Source organism: Lampetra planeri, chromosome 2 (assembly GCF_965212315.1).
Source record: "Lampetra planeri chromosome 2, kcLamPlan1.2.h2, whole genome shotgun sequence".
NCBI lineage: Eukaryota > Metazoa > Chordata > Hyperoartia > Petromyzontiformes > Petromyzontidae > Lampetra > Lampetra planeri.
This window is the reverse complement of record NC_136108.1, coordinates 14,069,032-14,082,663: the sequence shown is the minus strand read 5'-3', so window position 1 is coordinate 14,082,663 and position 13,632 is coordinate 14,069,032. Positions and strand designations below refer to the sequence as shown.

The 13,632-nt window shown below is 37.2% G+C and overlaps 1 protein-coding gene across 1 annotated transcript in view; it reads left to right on the top strand.

The window, feature by feature from the left end:
• The window catches only part of LOC144728592 (V-type proton ATPase 116 kDa subunit a 1-like), a 219,928-nt gene that overhangs the window by 26,578 nt on the left and 179,718 nt on the right, over positions 1 to 13,632 (top strand). The window contains exon 4 of the mRNA XM_078608129.1: positions 13,318 to 13,446. Coding sequence (XP_078464255.1) covers positions 13,318 to 13,446 — 129 coding nt within the window. The remainder of the gene's footprint in view (positions 1 to 13,317; positions 13,447 to 13,632) is intronic.

The following is a 13,632-nucleotide window of genomic DNA, read 5'->3' as shown; positions in this document are numbered from 1 at the left end:
CTTGTGTTGTGATCAAAACGTCGTGGGTTTTTTGCTTTTATTTGAAATGTATTTTTAATTCGAAATATAAATTTATTTTATTATTTTTATTTTCTATATACGTGACTTTGCGGAAAGAACCAAGAATATGAATTCCTGCAGTCACGAAAGTTTTAAGACAACATGTAGTGTTGCAGGCAAAATTGGAAAGGTCAGTCGAATTCAAGTTAACTCACTCTGATTGCACCATGACCTTCACCGATGGCACCTACTTCCACCTTATTATTATTACTATCACCATAACATTTACCAGGTTTACAACCATGGGAATAGCCGTGCCCTAAAATCTAGATGATTGTAAAGGCTTCCCCAAGGTTCCATGGCATTTGAAATGCACAAGATAAATGTGATTTTAGGCATGGCAAATGGTTCCTTCTCTCATGATAAAAAAAAAACATTCGTTGTGGTATTAAATACGGTTTGCCATCTAATTTTATTACACTCATTGTAAATTCAACCAACATTCATTCATTAATCCATCTGGGTCGACTGAAAGTAAATTGGAAGAATACACAAAAACAAGAGAACGCATTTCCTCTTGACCCCAAACATGTTCTCTCATATTCTTGGTTCTTTCGGTAAAGTCACGTAGAAGGGAAATAATAAAATAATAAAAATATAAAACAATACAAATTCTCACGACGTTTCGACTACAACACAAGTCATCATCATCAGGTGTGAAATCCACAGCAAGAATTTATTTTTTCAAATTTTCTTGCTGTGGATTTCACACCTGATGATGATTGCTTGTGTTGCAATTGAAACGTCGTGAGAATTGTATTGTTTTATATTTGTATTATTTTATTATTACCCTTCTACGTGACTTTACCGAAAGAACCAATAATATTAATCCCTGCAGTCACGAAAGCTTTAAATCAAAATGCTCTCTCATAGTGATGCAAGTAAACAACTTAATCCTTCACGCAGTTCTCGATCTGCCTATGAAATATATTTGTATCTGACCTGATATACGACACTCCACATACAATAATCAGCGACAGAGAATGATGCAACTCTGCGAAATATTATTTATCATCATTCCATTGTGTCAATTGATATAAGTCATTGTAGATAAGGCAAATAACAAGTCTTGATAAATAATGGCAATTGCTTTAATTTATATGGCTCAATTAGTTTCAATTAGTATCATTGATGGCTTGCTGACAAATGTATACATTTTCACCCTAATAATTAGCAAGGACAGGACATATTTCAGAAGGCTCTCCTCAGCACTGTTTTTACTCTTTAAATATCTTTGGGTGATTTAACACAATGTCCCAACCACTTATTTGCCAAGATATAGAACTTATGAGAACAATGCTCTTGTGTGTGATCATTGTCTATATTTTGGTATATTCAAAATTATAAATTCTACAAACTTATGATGATGTTCATCTCAGTAATTGCAGTATTTTAAGGTGTTTTTCACATGTAGCATCACTTACATGTGTTTTTCACATTGCACTTCATGCATGTAACATATTGATCTGAATGCAAATTTGATATGGATAATTTATAAAGTTACATGCGCAAACTAAAATGTGTCAGCTCAATAGTTTGCACTTAGAAAACATGCCTTGGGGAAAATAGATTGTTGGATGCAGTGCAATAGCCAATTTAGAATGTTTTGACATGTAAAAATTGATCACCTTTAAATGAACAAAGTATTCCAGAGATGACAGTAAAAACGTGGCAAATTATTGTTCTCTACAGTGCCTAGCATGTCCCCACTGCTTAAATTGGCTGCCCAAAGCATGAACGAATTAAAATGACAAATGGAAAGCTGCAACTTGTGTGCTGATGGTATTGCATAGCCTTGATTTTGAAGGCTGTCATGTCAATGTTGGTACAATAAATACTTGTGTAGTGCTCGTCACATGAACATTTCAACGGGTTTTAATTTACATTCTTTTTTCGACTCTTAAACTTTGCTTGGATAAGTTGTAATCAGTATTTTAAAAATATCTTCTGCACATTTGCATCATCATGCGATTAATAAATATATGTAATCCCCGTCTTACTAATTAGAGCTTAGTATAATGCGAGGCTGCCTGCATGGTCGTGGTGCATTCTTGGCTCAGGTAGGTATCTTTACCAATCCCCCAGTGACCAGTATGGTGAAGTATAGTCTAATGACCCCCCATGAATGGTGACCTAAAATCATAGCGATCCACCAGTCAGTTATGGAGTCAGCTGGGAGGGTGAAGGAACAGATGGTGCTCGAAGTCACAGATGTAGAGAAACTCACAAAGGCTATTCATAGCAACATGAGAATATGTGTTATGAAAATTGAAAAGCACATACAAACCTAAATATATTTAAAATAAAAAAAAACTGAATAGAAAAAGATATTAGCGATTTTAGATTTTCTGATGATGTATCCATGATAACAAGCAAGGGAAATTAAGAAATAAAAATAAATGTGTGCAAAACAAGAGTCACGTAGAATTGGTTTGCTATACAAAGGAAAATCATTGTTGGAACGAGAACACTAAAACACTAAATATATACCTAGGGCAATATTTAAGGCATATCGGGATCACAATGATGGATACAGAGTAGGACGCGAGACTTTTGAACAATAAACTTTGATAATGAAAAGTAAAATACCAATTCTAGATTTGAAGCTTTCGTGACTGCAAGGATTCATATTCTTAGGTTTTTTCGGTAAAGTCACGTAGGTAAAACATCAAAATTAATGAAAATAAAATAAAATAAAACAAAAATCACGACGCTGCATCAAGTTGATGCAGCTAATTCGGCTGTGACGGTCCCACCTGATGACGGAGACTTGTGTTGCCTCCGAAACGTCGTGATTTTTGTTTTATTTTATTTTCATTAATTTTGATGTTTTACCTACGTGACTTTACGGAAAAAACCTAAGAATATAAAATACCAATGTGTCTCTGAAGAGGAACATTTCCAAGCAGTGAATATTGTCTGCTATGAGAGATGGATCAGAGACGTGAATCACGTTCTGAAAGTATACAAAAATCATGGAGAAAAACACTCTGGGAATTACGCTGAGAAACAGAAAGAGGAGCATGTGGGTTAGAGAGGACATTTAAATTGGGGTCATCAGAATGACTGTAAAGGGAAATAAGTGGGTTTGAGCAGGACATCGCTAGAAGGGATAGTAGCTAACAAATGCGCCTGGTCATGGAATGGCAGGTAAGAGGAGGTAACACTCCCAAAGGGGACAACACTGTGGAAATGGAATGATATAACCAGTTCACGTGCATAAGCAAGATGGATTGTGGCACCACAAGACCGTTAGGCATGGCGTCAGTGTAGGGAGGCCATTATCTAATAGTAGAGGGATCAGGGTTAATTAAGTTTACAGTTTATTCTTACAGAACAACTTCCGCTTAACTTAGTATACATTGATGCTTCATCCGTATAATTTGTGAGATTGTTGGTTATAAAAGATTATTCACAAAACAATATTCAATTTCACGTATGCATAACTTTTAAGTTATGCATACAATATTCAATTTCACAAAACAATATTCAATTTCACGTATGCATAACTTTTAAGTTAATATAAAGATTGCTCGCTTTGTATTTTATTGTATCTTGAAATGTATCGAGGTACTGAGCCAGCAACAATCCGAATGTAGATTTGAGCAATGGTGCCAACAACTCTGAAATTAATGCTTTTGATCTGTAATCTGGAAAGGTTTACTTGTTCCAAAACCTGACGATTTCGGCTTTGTCATCGTTGGCAGCACAAAGCTAACTTACTCCAAGGTGTTAAAATTTCACTTTTCTCCCCATAACCACAGTAGCGTTGAAGAAATCAATGTTTTGAGTCTGGTGGCTGATGCTGTCACAGAATCCCATGAAGGGGGTGGATGTCATTCGGCCGTCAATCCTCTCTACACCACATCTGGGAAGCCATTACAACTGAGAATGGTGTTAAAACGAGTTGAAAATAGCTTTATTCATTTTCTCACATTCTTCAAAGATGTAAATATAATCACCAGGATATTTTCAATCAGTGCTGGGCATTAGTGCTGGTTGCTTCATGTTCTCTACTTATAAGTGAATACATATCCTTGCATCTCGGAAGGTAAATGTCGAAGAGGATATTACAATAATACATTGAAATATATGGCACGTCTGCAAGTGGAAACATTTGAAGTTTCCAAATGTTTGTGGGCGATAGACAATTCAACAGAGTGCTTCTACTTCTGTAGTTTATACAACTTTAAACTGCGTGTCATGCAATGCCTTGTAGACACAACACTCATGGCCATGTTGTTATTTGTCCACTACTGTCGAGTACCACGTCCTTTTACTATGCTCATAAAACTATTCAGCAACTAAGCTAGATAGAAGGCAGTTTAAAGCCAAAAACAAATATTTAAAGATGTCTAATTTTGATGAAAAAACTATTGGCTTTGCCCTATCCGGAAAGAATCCATGTGTTAAGATGTTCTAACACCAAATATATACCTATTGCCTTGAACATCTATTGCAAGGCAATAGGTGTCTATTTGGTGTTTGAACATCTTAACACCTGCATTATCGCCAGAGAGCGTAAAGCCTATTCTTTTTTAATCATTTTGATACTGGAAAAAAATAGTCCCATAGATTTGTCTCATTTTATTTTGGTTCGTCTTGATGCATAATCTCTAAAGTAATGAGTTCTGGCAACTTTTAAAAAAATCATACTGAAATTAATTGTATCCTTTATCTAAATAACAGCTCTACATTGATAGTCTCAACATATCTGAAAGTGTAATTGCAGCCCAGCTTTTTATCAGATTGACTGCATACGGCAGCTTAATCCACGACTCCTGCTGCTTTGAGATTTTTCTATTTTCTCAAACAGACTTTGGTCTGTACATGACCCAAGGCACTTTACTGCCCACTGGCTATTTGCAAGACGAACATTTTGTTTTTCTCCATAATACGCCAGTATGACCAACAACTTATTAAAACATTTAATTGCACATGGAATAAAATAATAATAAAGCATGCAGTAAAGTTTTCCAAAGTATTTTTCTTAAAAATTTTTTTATTTAGGATAGAACATTTTTATAATGTACTTTTTATATGAGGAAATGTTGAACATTCGTGCGGTGTTTCGTTTTGTATACAATATTCTTACATGAATAAAAAACACAGCACAACAGTTTAGTTCCAACTTTAAAAAACTGGTAATTGTGAGGAGGGGAAATCCGTAATACAAAAGTCAATCATTTCACTTTTAATAGGGTTTTATGTGCATATACTGTTTTTCTTTTGCGTGTGATAGTCACACTTGTACATGCTCATTCGTGTGAATCACCGAAAATAACCACAATGTAGCCAGAAATGCTATAGAAAAACCCACATGATCAGACGAGCATTTTGTTAGATTTCCACAGGAACTTGTTTGCTAACAATTTGAAATGCAATCAGGCCTGAGGAGAGGAGGTGATGGGGGGGGAGGAGGTGATGGGGGAGAGGAGACATAACTGTACGCGGGTTCCAAACTCATGGACCCCCCCCAAAAAATTACAAGGTTTTTTAAAACATAAATTTACATGATGGGGGGGCTTCCCTAACCAACATTATGCATATGGATCCCAAATGCGATGGGCCTGTATTCATGCATTCAAGACGATATAGCAGTAATTAGTCCAGTTGAAAAGCAGCAACCCTTGCTCGGGGAGTGGGTATACATGCAGAACTATTAAGCACAGCCCCTCATCAGAGAACACACGATTGGCATGAAGAACAGAACCCCATTATAATAAGTAATACTTGGAAAACAAGGCGGAACACAGCAATGGTGACTTTTAAGGACTACCACAGCATGGTAATAGAGAAAAGTTTTGTGATGCAAAAAAATATAATTTTGAATACCCTTAAGTACACAGCAAGTTAGGTTCTTGTGAGCTTAGTTCTATTGGGCCCTTAACATTGTGCAGTTAGCCACCAAGTAAATGCTTTTTGTGTCATATCAGAGGTTATGGATTGAAGGTTCTGGATCTTTTTTTAAATGCATGAAAATGTGTATGTTTCACCGTTGATATCAAAGTATTTACTCTTCAAAGTTCACCAAATTCACCAATGACGTACGTGACTTCACCAATGACTACATTCAAATCCTGATTTTTGTTCTATAACCGTGTTATTGAGCAAAATGTGGAGATTACATACAGCTTTGTGGGAAAGATGAGGACATCCAGGTATGAGTTCCCTTCCCTGCCAGTCCAGGCCCAGTATATCTGAGAAATTGTAAATTCATCCGAATAAGTGTGTCTTTCTTTTCACGTAAAATACGTATAACCTAAATCTGTTTCTAAAGGGTCCTTCCTCAAAATCCTGACTGTCCCAGTATGTCGTGTTATTGATGAGTGGTGAATTATGTTGCGATTCTGCTGGATGATATTCGAGTGCTTGTGAGAGGCCCATTTTGCCAAGAATTGTTTCCGAGTCATTGTAGAGTCTGTGAGTAAATGTCCGCTTGTAGATAGTGCTTTTCTGATACATCTGCAGTGCCACCGGTGACCAATCTTAATGTGATTTACAAATATTGCAATTTGTCAAATGTGAGTGTACCGTACGTCACCATAAATTACCGTGCACAAACCAATATCTCTGGCAAACGTTGCAAATTTCTATTAGGAAACTATGGGTTCTTGTGAGCTTAGTTCTATTGGCAATTAAATCCATTACCATCAAACATGTTACTTGACACATTGTCATCGATCTAATTTTGTGAAATGCAAAGAAAGCGTGAACAAGGGAGTAGTGAAGAAAGTTTTCTCTTTGAAATGGTCTGAGTGTTTCCTGTGGATGTTTCTTTGTCCACGGTGATTTATTGGAAATGTCAGAGTATTGTACTCTCCTGCAGTGCCCACGAAGCAAGTGGATGGCGGGAGAGCGTTTCCACCACAGCTCGTGATTAATGAACTGCCTCGCAATGTCAACGTACCCAAGTGATGTGCTCGCATTCATGGCATTTTTACAATTTTATTAACATTGAGGCCCTTGGTCCGTTCAACACAAAAAAATTCTGTCTAAGAATGTGTGTGCCTCCTAAAGTGCACAAATCACGCAAAAAAAATTCTACTTTGTTTTGTCAAAGTAAATTATAGTTGTGTCAGCAAGGCATCTCTCTTATAAAACAGTCAAGGCATCTGTCCACTCAAATCACAAACACAGTTTACCTCCCAGAAATTGGTATTTATTTAATCAACTTTACAGAGATAATGGCCTGAACACACTTATTTATGTTTGTTGTCCTTCTCCCGCACCTCCAATTAGCATGGTTGGCTATGTACTGTGTGAAAGAAATTCAACATACATATATAATAATTAGCGGTATACTTACATTATCTTCCACATAGATGTTGAAAGGTAACCTGATAGTACTGTAATTGGTTTCTACACAGATTGTAGACAATAAATGTTATGGAGGAGATGTAGTTTTTACAAGTTTTTGATTGATTGCACTTTTTATGATACGTGTGGTATACATTCCTGAGCATGTAGTGACCATATCTCAAATAGAGCTTTTGAAATTAACAACGAATCCCTAGTGGGTAAAGAGTTAACCCTTTAATTATAAACGTTCATATTAATTTGACTTATGCAATCGCACGAATATACGTGGTAGGTGTGCACGATATTCCTGGAAGGATGGATGATTCAGCCATCAATGTGTCTTGTGCGTCTGAAGCAGACATTTGTACAGAGAGGCAGCAGAGTTACGGGCAGGTTGTAGTAGGGCCAAGGCAAGCATGCTGTTTGGGGGAGGCGGGGGTGGTCGGAAGGTCGAGCGTAACCCTTGTGAACTCAGCACCACTGTGTGTTGTGCCTGCGGGGAGTAGAGTGGAGAAATGGGAAGGAATGACTTGCCGAGCAATTCTGCTGACAAATCACTGACAGCAGCCTACATAGATTTATGTAGATTCCTTTTTCTGCAGGGGAATTACCCCAGGCGAAATTGGAAAAATGCAATACTGCATATATGGGATTTTTTTGTACACGGAAGTTCATGGAAAATATTCAATATGGAGGTTGCCTTGAGGTGCTCTGAAGCAAAATAATTTCAACACTGTTGGAGAGCCATGTTGTAAACAAAATTTGTTGCAGTATTGTTGGAAGGGTCAATCAGTTTTTCCCCAATTCCTGCAGATACCATGCTTTTTATTGGTTAATACTAAATAAAGTGTTGTATATGTGTCTCATATTCAAGGTTATGATTTTACGTGTCAAGCGATTTACAGCTCATCATCGTAACACTGACCTCGGGTCACGGTGGCTTGATATACATTACGGTTATTTGTGCATGTCATATTTATGGTCATATACACAGTAGTAGTTGTATCAGATTAATCTTTCAATATTTCACCAAGAGATAAAATGAAAATGCAGGGTTTAGAAAACAAATAAAACACATGGACGAAACACATTTTTTAAAATATAATTGCTTGGACAGAACATAGAAAAAAAATTCATTAACTAAATGAGCAAAACGCACCCAGATTTTGGGTGCATGAATCAGGGGCCAACCATTTGGAGATGGAGTGACTGACATTATTTATTATACACAATGAAACAAGCTATCTTTGTCTTTTTTTCAGTTTATTCCCATTGGTTTTTTTTGGCGTGAATCGCTTGCAAATATCACACAGCAGTGTGCCACGTTTGTCAGATATCTTTAACGTGACTTCTCCTGATATGGGGCGCCACGGTGGCGAGATGTTAACTACCTCACTTGGTATACAGGAGTTCGTGGGTACAATCCCAACCCTGATGCCTATACATTTGGAGTTTGCATGTTCTCCCTAAGTTCGTGTGGATTTTTCTCTGGGTCTTCCAGTTTTTTCCTCCACATTTAGAAGCATGCGTTTAGAGCAGTGGTTATTGACCTTTACTGCATGCTTGCACCCCTTTGGTTCTCAATCGTAAAAAAAATTACAATGTTTAATAAATATATAGGTTTTATGAAACAAAGTAGTTGTACTTCCGCACCCGTGCTTAATTTGTGTTTCGATTATGTATCTTATAAAAAAAAATCTGGCATGTCTCGCACCCCCAGAAAGGACATCTCTCACCCCAGCTGCTATAAATTTTCACGTGATAAGCCACTTCGTTGAGCTATCATTTGTGACCAAGTCACTTCTGAAAAAGATCTGTATAGATCAGTGGGCTGTCACTGGTAAAATACTAAATATATTTTAATAGCTTATAGTCCTTTACAGAGGAGGGGGTATGCATTCCCATACACGCTGCCAATGCATTGTTCCATGTCAGTAAAACTAATATTTTTCATTTTCGGAGCTGGAATTTTGCCAAATAAAGTGCAAAATTTAAGTGATGGGGGTTTTTAGTACAGTCGTTCGTTTGTTACAGTTGAGAACTCTATTTAATCACCGGTGGCTGCCCAGATTCAATCCCAGGATGTCAGCGGTGCCAGCCCAGCCTTCTGACCTCTGAGCCACCAGGGTCATCGGCTGTAATATTCAGTATCTTAATGAAGCTGCAGAAAGAAACCCTCACAAAGTTTGTGCTGAGTTGAGAAAATGCACAAATTTAGAATGCACTCATTGAAAACACCATTGGTTTGCTTGTAAATGCTGGCAGGCAGTGCTGCATTATGTCTTGCTAATGGACTTGGCTCTGTAGCATAGTTTTGCTGTATTTCCATAAGTCAACCTGAGGTGCTCTTGCCCAAGACCATACGAAACTGATGTAATATCTGCATATATATATAAAAATCAGTGCTCACAAACACTGAGATGTATATCTTCTGAATAAAATGTTCTGAACTGAAATTTCATGGTTGATAGAAACATAATTTCACATTATTATCTAAGTTAAGTTTTGTAATGTATTTATAGATAGTAAATTGGACTGTAACGATACACATTATACCATTATATAACGGACACGATGGTACCGGTCAAGCTGTCCAGCATTTTAGAATTGCATACGTGTATTGCTTTGCTTGTTTATTTTACATGTAAATGTAGTTTACTAATCATCGACTGCGATGGAACCAGGATAATGTCATGTGAAACAAACTATATTTTTTGCCTTTTTTCCTGAATGAGAAAATAAGATGAAGATGCAGGGAGTGAGGGAGGGGGGTATCGGGAGACCCTACACTGATGGACGTGGCTTTGTGCACAATCAGCCTGAGACTGTGGTGTTTGATAAAATAACAAAAAAACACCCTTTAATGTCGCTTCTTTTCCTCCATACCAACCATACTGTACTCTCATATTACCTTGCATCCTATACTTCCGAATGCTCCACTATTAGTCTATACTCTTTAGCTTTAAAATCACTGCTTATTGAATTCATTCAACTGATTTTCAGAGAGCATCTGGAAGGCACCTACATACAATCGTGTGGCTCATGTCACCAATTTTATTTCCAGCTTCCCACTTTCACAAGTGGCTAACCCTAGCCCCTTGACTAATCTCACATTGTATTGAACCATTTTCAGAATCTCCAGTGACTTCAATGCTTTTCATTTGGTTCACACAATCCTCCAAGGTTTCTAAACTATATCATACTATCTTTGACAATGCTTCCTCAAGATGTTAAATATATTCATTGGTTGGTGGCAGTACTCGCAGTTAAGGACTATTAACATTAATCGCATTATTTGTGAAAATACTTTAAACGATGTATTCTTCCTTGAAAATAACATGTGTTTTCACGTAATGAAGATGCATTATTATTTGTATGTTTACAAGCAGCCAATCTTAACTTAACTCTAATACTATTATAGTATGTTATATTGCAATGCACAAAAATACATGTTAACAGGATAAACAATTGATTGTAAAATGTGTTTGGGCTGTTATGAACTGACATTGTTTGCAATTTCATATAATTAACTACATTCGTGCACTAATCGCTTGGCATGCATTAAGACACAATTGCAAATTTTGACAGATTCTTTGTAAATAAATGAAATGCTTGTTTTTGGTTATTTAATTAAACTCAATTATTGTTTTAATATAAATCATTTCATCTAAATTGCATCAATGCAACATTGAACTAAAATTCTAGAAACACATTCGTTGTGCAAAAATACAACCTGGCATCGTAAGTGGGATTTCTATATCGTGGGATTTATACATATTTATATACACTGTAGTGAGATTTATATACTGTAGTGGGGCTTTACCTAATGAAAATATTCCAAAGATGGCACCAACACCTATATCTATACAATCAAGCTTGCCATGATGTAATATTTAATGAAACCATAAAATATACACTTTAAAGATACGATGATGATTATCGAATTATCAATTTTTCAATTACTTTTTAACTGTATTTAGTCTATTTTGTCGTATTGTTTTTGTTATGTGCTGTACTTTCAGTTCATATAAAGATTGCTTAAAAGTTCTTCAACTGCAATTCACTCAACATAATCCTGCCAAAGTCCTTTAACACTGCGTAACAAATTATTTTTTGTTCCTGGGAAGTAAGTATTATTTCCTAATTGCTTATGCCTCAAAAGTACAGAACATGTCTATTATTCCCCACAAACTTTGCTTTTGTGACCTGGACAATGATATTTAAAAATTTGCCTATTTTCAATGAGAAAATGGGAGAATTTGTGTATTTTCGTTCATGTAAAGTTAAAAAAAGATATGAATAAAAAGTTACATGTATTTATACTAAAATAATACAAAAATTACTACAAAATATTTAGACACCAAGGCGCGCTACCACAGGTGGGACTGGATACAGTGGACCGAGTTCTCTGTGGGGTGGAACAATGTCAAGTGGGAACCACTGGTGGACCCCCGGAAGGTGCTAATGCCACCACTGCACATCAAATTGGGCCTTATGAAACAATATGTCAGAGCTGTAGATAAGGAGTCGGTAGCCTTCAAGTACCTTCAAGACTTATTTCCTAAGCTGTCTGAGGCAAAGGTCAAAGCCGGTGTCTTCGTTGGACCACAGATAAAGAAGATCCTGGAGTGCAATTAATTCCCCAAGAAGCTCACTAGTAAGGAGAAAGCGGCTTGGAACAGGTTTGTCGCAGTGGTTCGTGGCTTCCTGGGCAATCACAAGGTCGAAAACTATGTGGAGCTGGTTGAGACTGGTGAAGAACTATGGCACAATGAACTGTAGGATGTCCCTCAAAAGTCCATATCCTTGATGCTCATCTTGATAAATTCAAGGAGAACATGGGAGCGTACTCGGAGGAGCAAGGCGAATGCTTCCACCAGGATATACTGGACTTTGAACGCCGCTACCAAGGACAGTATAACGAGAACCTGATGGGAGACTACATTTGGGGGTTGATTTGTGAAAGTGATTTACAGTATAATCGTAAATCTCGAAAAACGACTCACTTATACATCTTTTGTCGTAATTGTTTCATTACTTTTGTATAAAGACATGTTAATTTTGATTCATATGTTGTTTTTTTCTGACTTTTTGTGAATGAAAAGACACAAATTCGTCCGTTTTCTCATTGAAAATAGGTAAATTTCATAATATCACTGTCCTGGTCATAAAAGCAAAGTTTGTGGGAAATAATAGCCATTTTTTCATACTTTTTAGTCATAAGCAATTACGAAATAACACTTACTATCCAGGATCAAAAATTGTGTTACATCGTGTAATCAATGAAGCTTTTACAACGTGTAAAGCATGGCCTGCCAGTTTCACAAGAGAGACCATGTTTAAATGAGGTACAGTTGTGATACAGGAAAACAAGAACACTTAATGGGTAATAGACGCTGTTCGTTGATTTACAGCAGCACAGGTGGTGTCACGAGCTCTATTGGGGCAGCCAGCCATCATACACACCTGCCGCAACTGGCTCGTCTCAGGCCATGTCTGTTCGTCACATGATTCTTAAAAGCTCCTTATGTTAGGATGTATTTGCCTTCATATGCTGCACCCTTGGAAGAGAAAAAACATAATCAACCCTTGATGAAGGGTTCCATGGGCTGTTGCATTTCGGGTTGCCACCTTCTGAGGTACAAAAAGACCAGAACATATCATGGGAATAACAATATCTCACAATACCCGAAAGTAGGAGAACTACATGTAAATATTATTATTATGATTACACAATTTACAAAAAAAAGAGTTTTCATGTCCAGGGAAGACTTATCGATTTCCCAGGACAGCTCCCTCAACAGGAAGACATCTTGGGAAAACCATGATATGTGGTAATCCGAGTTGCATCGTGTCTTCCATCCTACAGTGTGATTGTATTATGTGGAAATGGGACCCTATAATACCATTATTATTATAGCTACCTTAACCCCACCTCTTCCACTTGATTTCCAGGCAACGCTTGAGAAGCTGGAGACGGAGCTGAATGAGGTGAAGATCAATCACATGACCCTGAAGCGCAACTTCTTGGAGCTGACGGAACTGCGGCACGTGCTGGAGAACGCACAGCACTTTTTGACCGAGGTTCGTGCTCTCTGCTTCGTGGGAGCTGGTATAGGTGACAGATAGCACAGTGAGAATGAGAGCATTGTGGGAAGTTAATGCTCCTCAAATAGTAATAATAGTCGTAAATAATACTTCACAACCATTTGTCAATCCAATTCAGGATGAAGACCGTCCGTACCATGCGGGTCATGAGAGTTTATTTGA